We start from the raw sequence: 16145 nt of genomic DNA, 5'->3' as shown, positions 1-16145 counted from the left end.
ATTATCTCCAGAATATTATTTATTTTGGGGGATAAAATTATTTTTTAATTTATTTATTTTTGTGCAGTGCTGGGGATCAACAGAGCCTTGTGCATGCTAGACTGAGCATTCGCAACCTGGGTGAAATTGGTAGCTATGTTTCATGTTGGGCTTCCATCCACCCTTTTGAAATAGTCTCATTATGTTGTGTAGGCTGGCCTTGGAAACTCCTGGGCTCAAGTGATCCTTCTGTCTCAGTTTCCCAAGGTAGCTGGGCTTACAGGTGCATGCCATAGTGCCAGTTCTATATTCTTTTTGTTTTGAATGCAAAACACATACTATTTTATAATGGGAAGAAAACCTTATGGTATATAAATCTTATGAAAAATATATAAACTGAAGGAAAGTACTCCTTACTCACATTTATAAGAATAGTCAGAACAGTAGCTGAGTGTGCTGGCACACCCTGTGATCCCAGCTCTCAGGCTGCTGAGTCAGGAGGATGCTGGATTTAATGCCAGTTTGTGCTGCAGGATGAGTTCTGGGCCAGATTGAACTATATAGAGAGACCCTGTCTCAAACAAAACAGACAGACAAACACAAGACAGAATGAATAGCCAGAACATTGACTGAGGGCCAAGAAAGATTTAGCTAAGTAGAGTGACAGTCTGCATCATTTGCTGGAAAGCTGCGTATATGTACAGATTGCAGTTTTCTTATGTTTAACTTGTGAACATTCCAAATGTAACACATTCTGATGTTAAATTACTTGTATCAAAAATAATGTTTCTTTTTTTTAGAGACAGAATTGTGCTATATAGCCCAGACTGGTCTCAAACTCTTGTCAAATCTCCTGCTTCAGCGTATGTAGTACTAGGATTTAAGACAGTTGTGTCTAATTATTATCTATATCCTCTATAGCTGACAATTCTAAGTTTGCCAAAGAAGTATGGAAAAATGTAATTTTGGTAATATTTTGAAAAAGTAATGAGCTTTCTTTCCTCTCACATTTTTTCTATAATTTTCTTTAGAGTCTGTGACTATATTCAAGGTTTTGTTTGCAGCGGTCTTAATTATAGTATTAGCTAAGATAAAGAAAAATGAAGAATTCTAGGATTAGACAAAAGGAAAAAAGAATCAAACACCTGCACAAAAATAAGAGGATTGGTTAAATAAAATTAATTAATTATGGGTTTTCCACTTCTTTATTCCAACTCTTGCAGTCAGATACAAATGTATATGGGTAGAAGGGTGTATTCTGGTTTTGGAATTTTTGTTGTTGTTATAGAGAACAGGGTCTTGCTATGTTTATCCTGAAGTTCAGGTTAGCCTCAGACTCTGCGAAGCCAAGACTAGCCTTGAATTTTTTTGATCCTCCTGCCAATGGGAACGAGAGATGGCAGCAGGAGGGTGGGAGGGAAAGGGAGTGAAAAAAAGGAGTTAAAGAGGTGCTTTGTATGTATGTGCCAGCTCACCCCAAGGAGTGTGTTATGTACTGTGAACATGTGCTAATAATAATAAAATTAGGGGCCAGGGTTTAGCTCAGCAACACAAGCGCCTGCTTGGCAAGCAGGAGTCCTGAGTTCGATCTCTGGTACCAAAACAGTAAAAAAGTTAAAAAAGAAAAAGAAAAAGCGGATTAACAGTTCTTCATGTGGGTGAACTGTGGTTTAATCGTTTCCCTATACTTGGGCATTCAGTTATCTACCAGAAAAATCATGTTGCAGTGAATATCCTTTTAGTGTAGCCATGCTTTTAAGTCTGTGGGGTATAGGCCTAGTAGTGAGAGTGGGATTTGTGGGAAGGATGTCTGTTTTTTTCTGGTTGAGTTTGAAATTTGTCTTCACTGTTTTATCTTTGACACCTTAAAAAAGTAGCTTTTTTTTTGGTACCAGGTATTGAACTCAAAACTTTGTGCTTGCCAGGCAGGTGCTTATGCCCCTGAGCTCGATCCCCAGCCCAGACAAGTAGCTCTTAATTTATTGTTGTTATTAAATAAGACACTTTTCTCATTGGTTTGATTTGGATTTATATATGGCCCCTGTTTTGTTTCACTAATTGGTTACTCTCTGCTATCGTGCTGTTTTGACAGTGGTGGCGACTTCACAGTAAATGTCCTATCTATGGACAAATTCTTTATGGTTGTGTTCCCTCCCCAGTGCCTTCCATTGTTTGATGATGATTTAAGATTTTAATAGATGGTTGTTGCTTACTTACTAAGTTCCTAAGTACAACTTAGGAAGTGAAAATAACTATTGAATCTTGGGATACCCATTTATCTTAGAGCAACTGATCATTGTTGATATTGATGGTGTCCTCTCCTATCCAAGCATGGATATAGCAATGTAACTTTCAAAAGTTGAGGAAAATAGAGTGATCATTATGAATTTCAAGGGGCACAGGTTAACCATAAGGGGAAATACTTTAGGCCTTTGAGAAGGGACAATTCAATAATAAACCCCAAGGCTAAAATACGCTATACAGAATCTCTAGAGCCCTAATGTATATTTATGACCCCTTTTGTCCCAATTTTATTTTGGAAAATGTTAAACATATAAAAAGGCATAATGAACATCCATCTGCTTTTTACCCAGATGTGCCAGTTTACTTTTTATTTTTTATTTTTTTGGTACTGGGGATCGAACTCACGCATGCTTGCCAAGCCAGCGCATATGCCGCTGAGCTAACCCCCCAACCCCTCAGTTCACATTTTTTACTGTACAGTAATTGCTGCTGCTTTGCTCCCCCTTCTTCAGTTCTTCCTGTCCCTTGCTCCTCTCCCTGTATGCATGCATGGTTACATGCACATGTGCACATATTTTTATACATGCCAGATAGATGTTTGGATGGGTATGGAACCATTTGAGAGTTAACAGACATCATGATACCTCGGCTGTTTGCTTGGCATATCAAGGAAGTTCTTTTTAACCAAATATAGCTACTGCAGTTGAGGAACAACATTAATCTATGATCATCTAAAATACTGCCTATATTCAAATTTCTCCCCTGTTTTCTGGTAATGACCTTAAACAGGCATCTCCACTCCCAGTAAAAGGTCTGAGGAATGAAGGTCATATGTTAGATATTGGTTCCCTTGAATTTAGAAGTAACGCTCCTGCCCTCCCTTTTGTTAAATGTAATAATACTTATTTTTTTGTTTTTAAAGACATTTTAGAAGAGCACAGGCTGGTTTTACAGGAAGTGCTTCAATTAAGGTTTGTTTATTCATAGACTAACTGTGGTATGATGAATCTCATCACTTTAGGAGACATATGATGTGGTCAGTTTCTCTATATTAATGTCTGATCAATAGATTAAGGATATTAAGCACTACCTTTACCTATTTTTACTTGTTTTTTTTGAGACAGGTTCTTTCTTTGTAGTTCAGGCTGGCCTTGAACTCAACTGTCTAGTCCAGGCTGGCCTCGAATTTGAAGTGATCTTCTGCTTCAGTCTCCCAAGTGCTGGGATTACAGGTGTGTGCTACCATGGCTGGTGTGTCTGTTTTTACTGATTTTATTTTTATTTTTTATTTTTTTCTTTTGAGACAGAGTCTCGGTATGTAATCCAGGCTGGCCTTGAATTCACTTTGTAGCCTGGGCTGGCCTCAAACTTAAAATGATCCTCCTGCACTCCTGAGTGCTGGGTTTGCAGGCTTGGGCCACCATACCCTACTTGTTTTTGCTGATTTTAAAGATGTTTTTTTCCTCTTCGCTCTAGGGTGATACCGAATATCATATTTTCCCAAAATTTTGGCTTAGTTTATTGCTAACTCTTGCCTCAGTTACTTACATAGTGATTGCCAATAGGTGACTTTCTGATTTTTTTGTTTCTTTTGCATTTGTTGTCATACTGATATAAAGGTGGCCATTTCCTCTCTGCTTAATTTCTCTTATTTTTATTGTTAGGTTCTCAGGGATCTTTATTTTTTTTGTCTTCTCGAGACAGGGTCTCGCTTGTAGTTCAGGCTGTCCTTGAGCTCACTTTGTAGCCCAAGTTGGTCTCAAATTTGCAATGATCCTCCTGCCTCAGCTTCCCCAGTGCTGGATTAAAGTAGGAACTACCAAACCCGGCTCACAAAATCTTCCATTCTTGTCATTATTCATTTTGTGCTCAAATGTTTTAAAATGTAATGTGGGAGACCCTCTTCCAGGCTTACTGTGCCATTTTGATGTGTCTCCATGCTGTTGTGAGCTTTCTTAACCATCACAAGATGACTCAGCTCTTGGTATCTTCCTTCCCTGCTGCAGCCTGGAATCAGCTGTTTCTCCAGGTCCTTCCGCCTTCACAGTGGGCAGGGTGGGAGAAGCCTAGAGCTGGGCTGGTGCTCCTCCTCCTGTGGAGTGGCAATGCTGCCCGGCCAGGGTGGTGAACTTTGCAGAGCTTTCCATGACACAAACAGCCTGTGGTGGCGTATGCGTCAGGGAATTGCTACCACACAGTTCAGGTAGATAGAAACAGAGAGCTCAAAGGGTATATACATGCTTACTTTCAGTTTTTCTTCTTATTTTGTATGATTTTTATACTTCTCATAGTAAGATCTTTGGTGTCTCATTGAGCTTTCATTTGCTCAGTTGATGGCAATGAATTTGCTACTGCACCATCGTCACCAGCACCAAATCTTGAAAGTTGAAGATTTCTGGTTTTTTGTTTTTGGCCCATTGAGAATGATTTATAATGTATTGTGTTAGTTTAACATAAGTACTTCATGGTTCACATTAAGTAAAATTTTAGATAGCTATCCTTTTATCTTGCTAATATTCTTTTAAAAATACATAATTTGATCATCCCATATATTTTCTTTTAATGTAGCAGTTAATCTTAGCTGAATCATATTTCAGTATATTAATTGTAGATGTTCTGAGGGATATGCTGTAAAATAGTTCTGCTTGGGCAGCAAAAATATACTTCAGACTGACTCATTTAATTTTTTTCTCACATTTAAATTTCATGTTAATTTTGTTTTAATTTTTTGTTTATTTATTTTATTTTATTATTATTATTTTTTTATCGGTACCGGGGATCGAACTCACGACTGCCTGCTTGCAAGGCAGGCGCTTACGCCGCTGAGCTAAATCCCCAGCCCCTATTTTATTTTTTTTTTTTGCTGCACCAGGGATTGAACTCATGACCTCGCACTTCCCTGGCAGATGCTTATGCCTCTGAGCTACGTGTTAATTTTAGTGTAGCACAGATTAGTGGAATTATTGGTTTTGAGAAAAACTTCATTTTACACAGAGATGGATTGATGATCAGAGAGAAGAAAAAAAGTCTGTTAAGTTTGATACAAAAATAAGTCAGATCACAAAAGTAGACTATAAGAGCTAGCTACAAGTGGGATATTTTTAGAAGCAGTTAATTATAATTTGAGCTTTCCGCCAGCCTTATTAAAAGGAAGTTTCAGTTGGATGGCTTTCATTGCTGTCAAAAAGAAACAGAGTATGTTCAGCATTTAATCATAGAAGAAATCTTAATATTTTTATAACAAATATATGATTAACCCCTCCCTTGTTTTCCTATCTTCCTATCCTTCCTTTCCTCTCTTCATTTCTCCCTTCTTTCCTTCTGTTTCTTTCTTTTGGTCAAGCGCAGGCTAGCAGTGAACTTGTAGGTTCAAGGAGCAGTCCTCTTGCCTCAGTCCCAAAGTAGCTGGGACCCACAGGCACATTACAATGCCTAACTCATACAATTACTTCTTCAGTGATTATTTTAGCACTGATGAGTGTATAACATTAAATCATATGCTGTATTATTTTTTTGTGTTTGTGGTGGGAACTGAATTCAGCGCCTTAAGCACTCATTTTATCACTCATTCTGCCAGCCTGATCTTTCAGGATTTGAATTTAGGTAGTTACCACAACCCCTAGACTGTTCATAACTTTGTAATAGAGGGGCAGCACCATAGTTCAGGAGACTTAATGGAAATTTGTTAGTAACCAAAAATTTATTAATCAGCCTAAATGTGCTGTATGATATTCTTTGGTTTTAGTCTCTGAACTTTAAGTACAGGACTGGTGTGGTGGCATGTGCCTATAGTCTATGCTTGAGAGGCTGAGGCTTGAGAATTAATCACTGAGTTCAAGGCCAATCTGAACTACATTGCAAGACCGTGTCTCCAAAAAAACCAAAAAACAAAACCCCAACCTTTACTGTAGATGTTTTATGATATTCATTAAAGGCAGATTTGGAAACTGTCTTTCTCTCTCTTCTTTTTTTATGGGGTTTTTAGGTTTTTTGAGACAAGATTTCACTATGTAGTGCAGGCTGGCCTCAAACTTGCTTATGTAGCCCAAATTGGCCTTGAACTACCAGTAGTCTTTCTGCTTTGGCCTCCTGAGTGCTAGGATTACAGTTGTGTGCCACAATGGTCAACAGATTAAGATTCTTTTTATGGTTCTGGTTTAGAGTGTGAAGTACTAGGAAAAACAAAGAAATCACTTAGTATATCTGAAATAGATTATGTTCTTATCTAAGTTTATTAGAATATCTTGCAAGTAAGAAAAAATTTGACTATATTGGAAACACTTAACATTCTCCACCCTTTCTCATTAAATTGGCTTACTTGCATGATACTAAATCATGCAAATTAGGAAGTTCTATTTTTGGATATTTACTTTCACTGTATGAATTGTTGATAGGATCCTCAGGAGTATGCTGATTTTTGCTGCCCAATCTGCTTTTATAATTATGGTTATCTTGTGGTACCTGTCCATCATCCCAACACTTGGGAGGTAGAGGCAGGAGGATTACTGTGAGTTTGAGATCAGCCTGGACTACATAGTTCAAGCCCAGTTTGAAAAAAACTTTAGGGGCTGGGGATTTAGCTCAGCGGCATAAGCACCTGCCTTGCAAGCAGGCAGTCGTGAGTTAGTCTTTTTGTTTATTTGTTTTTCAGACAGAGTCTCATGTAACTCAGGCTGGCCTTGAACTCACTATGTAGTCCCGGCTGACCTCAAATTCGAAAGTGATCCACCTGCCCCAGCTTCCTGAGTGCTGGGCTTATAGATGGCGTGCCACCATGCCCAACTTGATTGGCTTTAATTTTCTGATGTGGTTTAAAATTTAGGTTAGAAATCATACATTAATACAACTTGATTTTTCCTTTTGGCCTGTGGCTGGACTTTTTTTTTTTTAAGACAGTCTAGGCAGATGGTTTAATCTGCCTGTATGGAAAAATGTTGCAGATGATAATCTTTTGTCTCAGGATTTGACTTTTCCCCTCATTGTCGTTTAACTAGAAAGTCCTTGCTGCTATATGTAAGTAAGTTATTTCTCTTGATTTATTCCAGTGAAAATACAATGATTATAGAAATGAAGTTTGTATTTTCATGATTATGAGAATTACACTTGGATATTTCCCTCACCCAAAAGTTTTTCAGTACAATTCTTAGGTGAATTGCTAATCCAAGTTAATAATAGTTTCTGTCACTGAATATCTCAATTTAGCCATTTATTGAGTTACTGATTGAAATATTTATATATTTTTTAATTTTAATTTTTAATTTTATTTTTTTTGGTCTTGGGGATTGAACTTGTAACCTCGTGCTTACCAGGCAAGTGCTTGAGCTGCTGAGCTAAATCCCTGGCCTGAAATATTATATATTTAGAGCAAAAAGATAAAATTTTAAGGAAATCTAAAAACACTGAAGCTGAAGTCAAACTGCATAAGGGTAGACATCAAGGAAGTTATGTTCGGGACAATATAAAGTAGAGAAAAAGAACTGGACCTGGGAGAGAGGTGAGCAAGTGAGGCCAATTTTGTATGTCTGTTAGGGCAAAGAATAGGTAAGTCTTTGTGGCAGAAGCTGGAAGCATTTTTTTTTTTTTTTTTTTGGTGCTGGGGATCTCATGACCTCACACTTGCAAGGCAGGCGCTTAAGCCACTGAACTAAATCCCCAACTCCTAAAAGCTGAAAGCATTTATAGGAACTACTTAAGATTGGGGTTCTTTAAGTACTACTTTACCTCTGAATGTACAGTTTTAGCTAGCAGACTTCTTTAAAAATTGATAAACTCATTCCTGTAATTCCAGCTACTCAGGAGGCAGAAGTGAAAGAATCACAAGTTTGAACCTAACCCAGATAACTTAGGGAGACCCTGTCTTAAAATAATAAGGAAAGGGGGTTGGGGTATAGCTTAGTGGTAAGCTCCCCTAATTTCAGTTCTCAGTAGCCCCCCACACATACATGTACTTAATAAGGTTGGGCTAGTGGTGTAACTCAGTGGTAGAGTACTTGTCTACCAGACACTACAAAAAATTGTAAAAAAAAAAACAAAACAAAACAAAAAAACTTCATAAGGTTAAACGCTTCATTAGGGGAGTGGGTTCTAGTATTCTGGACTAGTATTTTTTTTCCCTGGTTGTGAAAGATTCTACTGGCATTAATTGATAAAACCATTGCCCAACCATTATCCAATGCCTGTTACTTGGAAAGGAATCTGACTCAGATATTAAACTGATAGAATCAATCCTGAAGTTTTAATTTTTCCATTTTTTGGTGTGATAAAGATTGTGTTTCTCTTCATAGCAACATGAATCTTGAAGACCGGAATGTGCTGCGTATGAAAGAAAGGGAAAGGCGGAATCAGGAAATTCAGCAGGGTGAAGACGCCTTCCCACCGAGCTCTCCTCTGTTTGCTGAGCCATACAAAGTTGTGAGTTATCTTTCTTTGATTTTTCTTTTTTCCATTAATGTGATACTTTTAAAATGTTTTTGGATTTTTATTTTTTATCTTAGAAAACTGGTCATGAATATCATTTAATGTTTTTTCTTCTAAACAGAACGTACTGTTTTAGGTAAGGTTTTTTGAAGTATTGCGGGCATGTATAAAACTACAGAAAATAAGTGTTATTCCTTGAAGAGTAGTGCTTAACTAAGCAAGCCACAGAAAATCAGTACTCAGTTCAAGAAGTGGAGCATTACAAATAGTTTAGAAGTCTTTCTCAAACCTCTCTCTCATTTCTGTTCTATACTTTTAAAAATTGGATCTGAATTGGCTCGAACATTCCTTTCTGTACTCTTGGCTGTGCACTTGCCAGTAAAGCCTTTGGTTTCTTTGTAGCTGTTCTTCGGCTGTAATATCAATCAGAGATGATTTTTGTAGATACTGTTACTTCTCTTTATTTATTTATTATTTTATTACTATTATTATTTTGGTATCAGGATTAAACTCACAACTTTGCACTTGCCAGACAAGTGCTTACACCACTGAGCTAAATCCCCAGCTTCTCTATACTTTTTGCCTTTTGCTTACTTAGTTCACTAGGTTTCATTAACTTCTTGTATGTTTGAGTAAAGTATCTTCAATATCAGTTTGGCCCTCTTTCTGTTATCATGGACTGAATTCTCTTGATTTTTCGTTTCCTTCTCATGTATTTATGTGTATATGGGGTTTCTTTGTGTGTGTGTGTGTGTGTGTGTGTGTGTGTGTGTGTGTGTGTATGAGACAGGATCTTGCAGTGTAGTTTAGGCTGGCCTTTAGTTTACCACATAGCCCAGTCTGACCTTGAACTTGCAGTGATCAGCCTGACTCAGCTTGCCCAGTGATGAGATTACAGGCATGTGACACCATGCCCAGCTATAATGTCCCCTATTAAAGCCATTTATGCAAAATTTTAAGGATTTTCTCATTTAAGGATAATCAGACCAATACCATTTATGTGAATAAGATAAGACCTACCATTAATAATTTGGGGGTTGAGGATTTAATTAGAGATTAAAGAGATTGGTAGAGAGAAACAAAAGCTTTCTCCAGAATCTTTGAATTGTACTACCATTTATTTTGTAATCACACTGTAATGAATTGAATTTGTTTTCTGATAATGATATCATCTCTTGGACAGAATTTTTGAACACTTTAATCAATTTTGGTATTTCAAAGTAGTAAAGGTTCAATTTTTATTTCTTTTTAATTAGTAAATTTCAATATGTATGAATATGGAAAAGTCCTAATGCTTATAGATGTTTTGAAACTTATTTCCCAAGAATAATTTTTGAAACTTGAAGTATTAACTTTAAAAGTAGTCAGAGCTTACTAGTCAGAGTTAACAGCTAGGATTTAAACTTCATCGGTGAGTTTTCCATGCTTAATTATTTTTTGAGATGTTTATTAGCTGGTGAGTCTCAGCAGCAGGAATTAAACAGTTGAGTATAACCTGTTTCACTAAGTTTTTGTTCTGTTCCTAACTATATCATTGAATTATAAGGGACATAGTGCTTTTATAGAGTATATTTAAAATATAAATGTTGGACCATAAATTTAGCTCAGTGGCACATGTGCTTGCCTGTCAAGCTCAAGGTCATGAGTTTGATTCCTGAGACCAAAAAAACCCAAAATAGAAATGTAATCTGCTGGTCTGGAATTTAATTACATAATAGCAGGTTACTTTTTTTTTTTTTTTTTTAATGTGTCTTTTTGACACAGGGTTGTGCTATGCAGTTCAGGCTGGCCTTGAACTCACTATGTGGCCCAGGCTGACCCACACTCACAGTAATCCAGAGTATTTATTGGTGAAATTTGGATTTTTTTTTCCATCCTGGAACCTATGTGTTTCTTACTGTCCTATAGAATGTTTTTGTTTAACCATGATTATTTTCAGAAACTTTTGGTGAACTTTTTTCACTAGCAAATTATATATTTAGAGCTTGCTTCTAGATAATAAGTTTAAGACATTAAGTGAAGACTTCCTTAGAAAAGCCCCTTCACATTTGAAGGTTAGCCAGAAGCATATCTTACTTCTGATTATGCTAATAATTTTTTGTTACCTTCTTGTAGACCAGCAAAGAAGATAAGTTATCAAGTCGTATTCAGAGTATGCTTGGAAACTACGAAGAAGTGAAGGATTTCATAGGAGACAGAGCGATACCAAAGCTTGTTGCAATTCCCAAGCCTACGATACCAACAACAGATGATGAAAAATCAAAGCCAAATTTCTTTGAACAGAGACATGGAAGCTCTCATCAGAGCAGCAAGTGGACCCCTGTAGGACCTGCACCAGGCACTTCTCAGTCTCAGAAGCGGTCCTCAGGCTTACAGAGTGGGCATAGTAGCCAGAGGACCAGTGCAAGTAGTAGCAGTAGCACTAACAGCACCAGTCAGAGGCATGATCGTGACTCATATGGTGGCAGCCGGAAAAAAGGCCAACATGGATCAGAACACTCCAAATCACGATCTTCTAGCCCTGGAAAACCCCAGGCTGTTTCTTCATTAAGCTCTAGTCATTCCAGATCTCATGGGAATGATCATCATGGCAAGGAACATCAACGCTCCAAATCACCTCGAGACCCTGATGCCAATTGGGATTCTCCTTCCCGTGTACCTTTCTCAAGTGGGCAACACTCAAATCAGTCTTTCCCACCTTCGTTGATATCAAAATCCAGTTCAATGTTGCAGAAACCCACTGCCTATGTACGGCCCATGGACGGACAGGAATCTGTGGAACCAAAGCTGTCCTCTGAGCATTACAGCAGCCAGTCTCATGGCAACAGCATGACTGAGCTGAAGCCCAGCAGCAAAGCACATCTTACCAAATTGAAAATACCTTCCCAGCCATTGGATGTAAGTTGCACATCTAGAGCTTTTTGAATTGTGACTATATAAAATAACTGACCACAGAATTATGAGTTTGAACTTTTTGTCTTACTAGTAAAGAATATAAAAGTTTAAAGAGGGAGGGATAGTTTAAGAAAGACTTGACTCTCAGATGGATTCATAAAACTATGAACTCGTGTTTTGGGAAAAGAAAGAATATGCCATTCATTTAATATTCAAATATTAAAATGACCAGTCAGTTACGGAATAAAAGCTATGATCCAAAAAAAAAGTTATAATCCATCAGTACCTTAGTTTTCCTCTTAAGTTTAAAAAGAAAATTAACTTCTCTGTTTTTACAGTGATATCATGAATAAGAAGTGGACCATAGTCCTTGGTGGTGATTGTTGGGATCTTTTGATCTGTGGCAATGTGTAGTTTGGATGCTGTCATCCTTTTCCTAGTTTTACTAAAAATATTGAGACAGCTGGTATAGGTGTGTATTAAAGCAGAATATTTAAATGAAGAATTAGGCAATCATTGTACAGTAGTTCCAGTTGTATCTTTTAATGTAGTTTGTGCAATGAAAAGTTCAAAAAAGAATGTTAGAAGCCAAAAATCAAAGCTCATGGTTCAAAATAGCGGAGAGTAATCAGGAGTACATAAAACATTGTTCTGAGAACATTTAAGAGTCTTTCCTGTGGCCTTGAGAAACTCAGCATTAGTTGCCCTTGTCATCTAATTACTGCTCTGAAGAAAGCAGTAAAGCTCTTTAATTGTTTTTAAAGAACAGAATTTAGCTCTTTAATTCTTATTTGTGCCTCAGAATAAGCAGTTAGCTTTCTGTGATTTAGGAGTGTGTAAAATGTCCATTGTGTTCCAGACCAATAATCCTTTAGGAATACTCATTTTACTGTATATGCAAAATGATATATCTTAGTATGATGGTGTATTTTGTATATGAATAAACTTAAATTTTGGATAAGCTACTTACCTGAAAAATTACATTTTAAAAATTATTTAAAGAATAAGAAAGATAGGAATTTTAAAACTTTTTTAAAAATACAAAGTTTTCAAGCTATGCACAGTTTGGTAATTAAAATTATATTTAGAGAAATTAGTCCAAAGATTCTACCTGGTGTTCTGATTTAGAATAGTGGAATTATACATCTTTGAATTATGTGTTATTTCTGATGTTTTAAAATCTGTGCAGGAAATACAAAAAAGCTAATAAATTACTCCAAATCTTATGTGTATTTCATTTCTTTTTCTTAAGGCATCAGCTTCTGGTGATGTGAGCTGTGTGGATGAAATTCTTAAAGTAAGTTTTTTAAAGCCTTTTCAATCTCTGTTGTTTAATTATGATACTCTGACCCCTCTTTCCACCTATCTTTCATGGAGTGCCTGAAGCAACAATTGGTTTTACATGTAACTTGATTGTGTCCACCATATATAATTGTTCTGCTTACACTTGCATTGTAAATCACATGATTTACTATTTGTCTTCAAAGAGTTGACTTTGCTTTTAAGTAAAACAAATTCTAATCCTACCAGTTTGCCTTGAAAAGGGAAGCCACATATAGCTGCACTGTCTCAGGTTATCAGTCAATAATTTGAAGCACTAAAAAACTTAAGTAGTTGTTATTCAAACTATTATGTTAAGACTAGCTTGTTCTGTGGTTCATCTGTATATAATAGCAAAATCCTACAATAAAAGGGCTCCTGAGCAATGTACAATTTGAATATTTATTGGTTATATTTTAAATCTGGACATAATCAAAAAAGTACATTCCTTGATTGAAAAAGAAAACGTCTGTTGGGAAGAAAGTCCAAAAAAAAGTCCAGCGAGTTAGGGAGTAACAGTGACTGCTTTTTTGCTCAGAGGAGAAAACTGTCGGTCTCTCATTTCTTGTACTTTTTTAGGGGGAGGAAGACTCCTAAATTTTTGTGTTCTTTTATTTCACTATAAGCTTTTTTTTTTTTGGCACTGGGAATTGAACTTGGGGACCTTGTGCTTGCCTGGTTAGGTGATTCAACACTTTTTCTCCCATTCCTTCCTTCAGGGTGCTGTGATCTTTCTGTCCTTGTACCGTTGTACTTACTATCTTCTTCTTTACACTGGGGGTTTAATGTGAATCCTCCCTCTACCTGCTGCTTTTTTTTTTTTTTAAGTACTGGGAATCTAGTCCTGAGTCTCACACATATACTAGGCAAGCCTCCAACATGCAGTCTTCCTGACTCAGCCTCCCTGAATAGCTGGGATTACATATAGGTTTGTGCTACCAAACTGCCTTAAGTTTTCTTTATGGTCTTTGTTGTTTAAGATTTTTAAAGTGTTTTTTTTCTGGCAATATCATTCTTTTTTTGACTGTTGTGTTTTGTTGTTTTTATTTCCCACCCACTTTGCTTGTCTCTTGTTCTCTGCCTTTCTTTAAAGTATGGGTATATTCTTTTTGCCTCTTTTGTCTGGACTTTATCTCATCGTTTCCACCCTGCTTGGCCTAATTGTTAAATAACTCTCAGTCTTCCTTTGGGTTTTTGTTTATCTCTGAACTGTTTTTTTGTTTTTTGGGTTTTTTTTTTTGGTATCAGGAATCTAACTCAGGACTTTGTGCTTGCCAGGCAGGCTCTGCTACTGGGCTGTATCCCTGGCTTCTGAACTGCTTCTTAACTGAGTTTCCATTTAAATTTTCTGTTTGCTTTCAGACTGAACATGTATAAAGCCATACTTGTCAAACTTCCTCTGTTAGTAGTATCACCATTCTCCTGTGCTTGTGTAAACTCTCATCTCTTAACTTCATCCTCTCATATTCTATTTCGTCAGAAAACTAGGTATAGACTTTGAGGTTTCATTGTATATATTCATTCCTGTGCGTTTCTGCTGTTTTGAGCTTTACAGTTTTGAGTCCTCTTTCTACCTTCAGTCTCTTTGTTCATCTGTCTTCTGCATTGCTTCCACATTCTTGTCTTTACTCCCTGGTCTTCATCGCTTAATTTTTTTTCTCTTAAATTTTTAGTGGCTTTCCAAGACCCCTAAAAAGAAAGAGTGTCCACATCTAACCTCCACAGGCCAATACTAGCCTCCCTACTACCAACTGAGCACTTTTCTGAATTGCTTTCCAGTACTGGGAATTGAACCCAAGAGCTTCACACTGAGCTACATCTTCAAACCTTTTTTTCCTCAAGACAAGGTCTTGCTAAATACTAAGTTGTGAATTGCCCAATATGGACTTGAACTTGCAATTCTCCTGTTCTAGCCTCCCGTCCTGCCTGGCCACTGCTGCTGCCTTATTTTATTTATTTATTTATTTATTTATTTTTGAGACAGGACCTTGTTATATAGTTCAGGCTGGTCTTGAATTCACTATGTAGCCCAAGAGGCCTCAGACTTCCAGCGATTCTCATGCCTCAGCCTCCTGAGTGCTGGTGTTATAGGCTTGTGTCACTACCTGGCAACCTGGCTTCTTTTACTTCCATAAAGTAAACTTTCTGGGAGTGTTTTTCTTCCTCCTCAGTCATAGATTTTCCTTTTTCAGAAGAATCCCAATGAAAACCTTCCTCCTATATTAGATCACAGTGGTAACTGTTTCCTTTAAATCATAATATTTTTTAGGTGCTGTGTATATAAAGTCTAAAGAGAGCATTATGTCTTTCCTCCTTAATCCTCAGCAATCATCGAATTTTAATACCTTAAAGATTTTCTAGCATTTAATTATCTTTGATATTAATAACCATTTAATTCACCTTTTATATGTGCAAAGCTTGGCATACAATCTTGAGTGTATTACTCAGTCACTTGATGAGAGGGGATTAAAATAGATTTTCAGTTGGTAGAGAATATTTTATTATTTGAGGTAGAAAATGCCATTGCTGAAACCCTGGGATACATGAGTTTCTTTTCCTTTTCTCTATGTGCTGTCTGCAAGAAACTTCAGCTCTGCATTCCTTTCGTTTTCTTATTTTTATTTTCATGATTTATAAAACTGTTTATAGTTTCTAGAACCCCACTATGAATTTAAGAAAAAATTTTAATGAATCTTTTATTGAAAAAATTGATTTATTCAAAGCCTATTAAGTAAGAACCAATTATGTGCTGAGCACTGGGGATACAGTGCTGATAATGATAGCTGCACACTCTTGAGGGGAGGTTCTTGACCTGAGTGTAGGAAACAGTAGCAGTATAAGAAGGTAAAGAGCAGTTTATGTGCATGTGCCTGTTTAAGAGGTCTTAGTACATACTACATCAAGTGCCCTGGTCTCTTCTTTCTGTAGTTGTAGTACTGAAATGTTAATTGTCCTTCCAGAGACATTTTCATATACAAAATTTAGTAGGATATAGATTATGATTTGTGATTGTCACCTAACAATACACTGTGGACCTTGTTTCATGTTAGAAGTTAAATTTCTCATTTTAATGTCTGGTTGGTGTTCCATTGTATGGTTGTCTGCTAATTTATTTTATCTGATTAAATACCTAGCTTATTTCTGTTTTTAAAATGTGAGCCCCTGAAATGTATATCTTCACATAACTAGTTATTACTGTAAGATAAATTCCTAGGCATTATAGATCTTTAATTTACCTGATGGCTTATTTTGAACTAAATGCCACAAATAAAATACTTCTTCCACATTCT

The 16145-nt window shown here is 36.7% G+C and overlaps 1 protein-coding gene across 4 annotated transcripts in view; it reads left to right on the top strand.

The window, feature by feature from the left end:
- The window catches only part of Aff4 (ALF transcription elongation factor 4), an 86229-nt gene that overhangs the window by 19791 nt on the left and 50293 nt on the right, over positions 1–16145 (top strand). For 3 of the 4 annotated variants that reach the window (XM_063230617.1, XM_063230618.1, XM_063230621.1), the window contains 3 exons: positions 8508–8634; positions 10756–11538; positions 12788–12832. In XM_063230617.1, coding sequence (XP_063086687.1) covers positions 8508–8634; positions 10756–11538; positions 12788–12832 — 955 coding nt within the window. Of the gene's footprint in view, positions 1–3347; positions 3456–8507; positions 8635–10755; positions 11539–12787; positions 12833–16145 lie in introns of those variants that run through there. The other variant, XM_063230620.1, reaches the window with a different exon arrangement.

The sequence above is a fragment of the Cavia porcellus genome, unplaced genomic scaffold (genome assembly GCF_034190915.1).
Source record: "Cavia porcellus strain 051 isolate PalLab524CR breed Dunkin Hartley unplaced genomic scaffold, mCavPor4.1 scaffold_19, whole genome shotgun sequence".
Classification (NCBI taxonomy): domain Eukaryota; kingdom Metazoa; phylum Chordata; class Mammalia; order Rodentia; family Caviidae; genus Cavia; species Cavia porcellus.
This window is presented reverse-complemented; position numbering and strand designations above follow the sequence as displayed.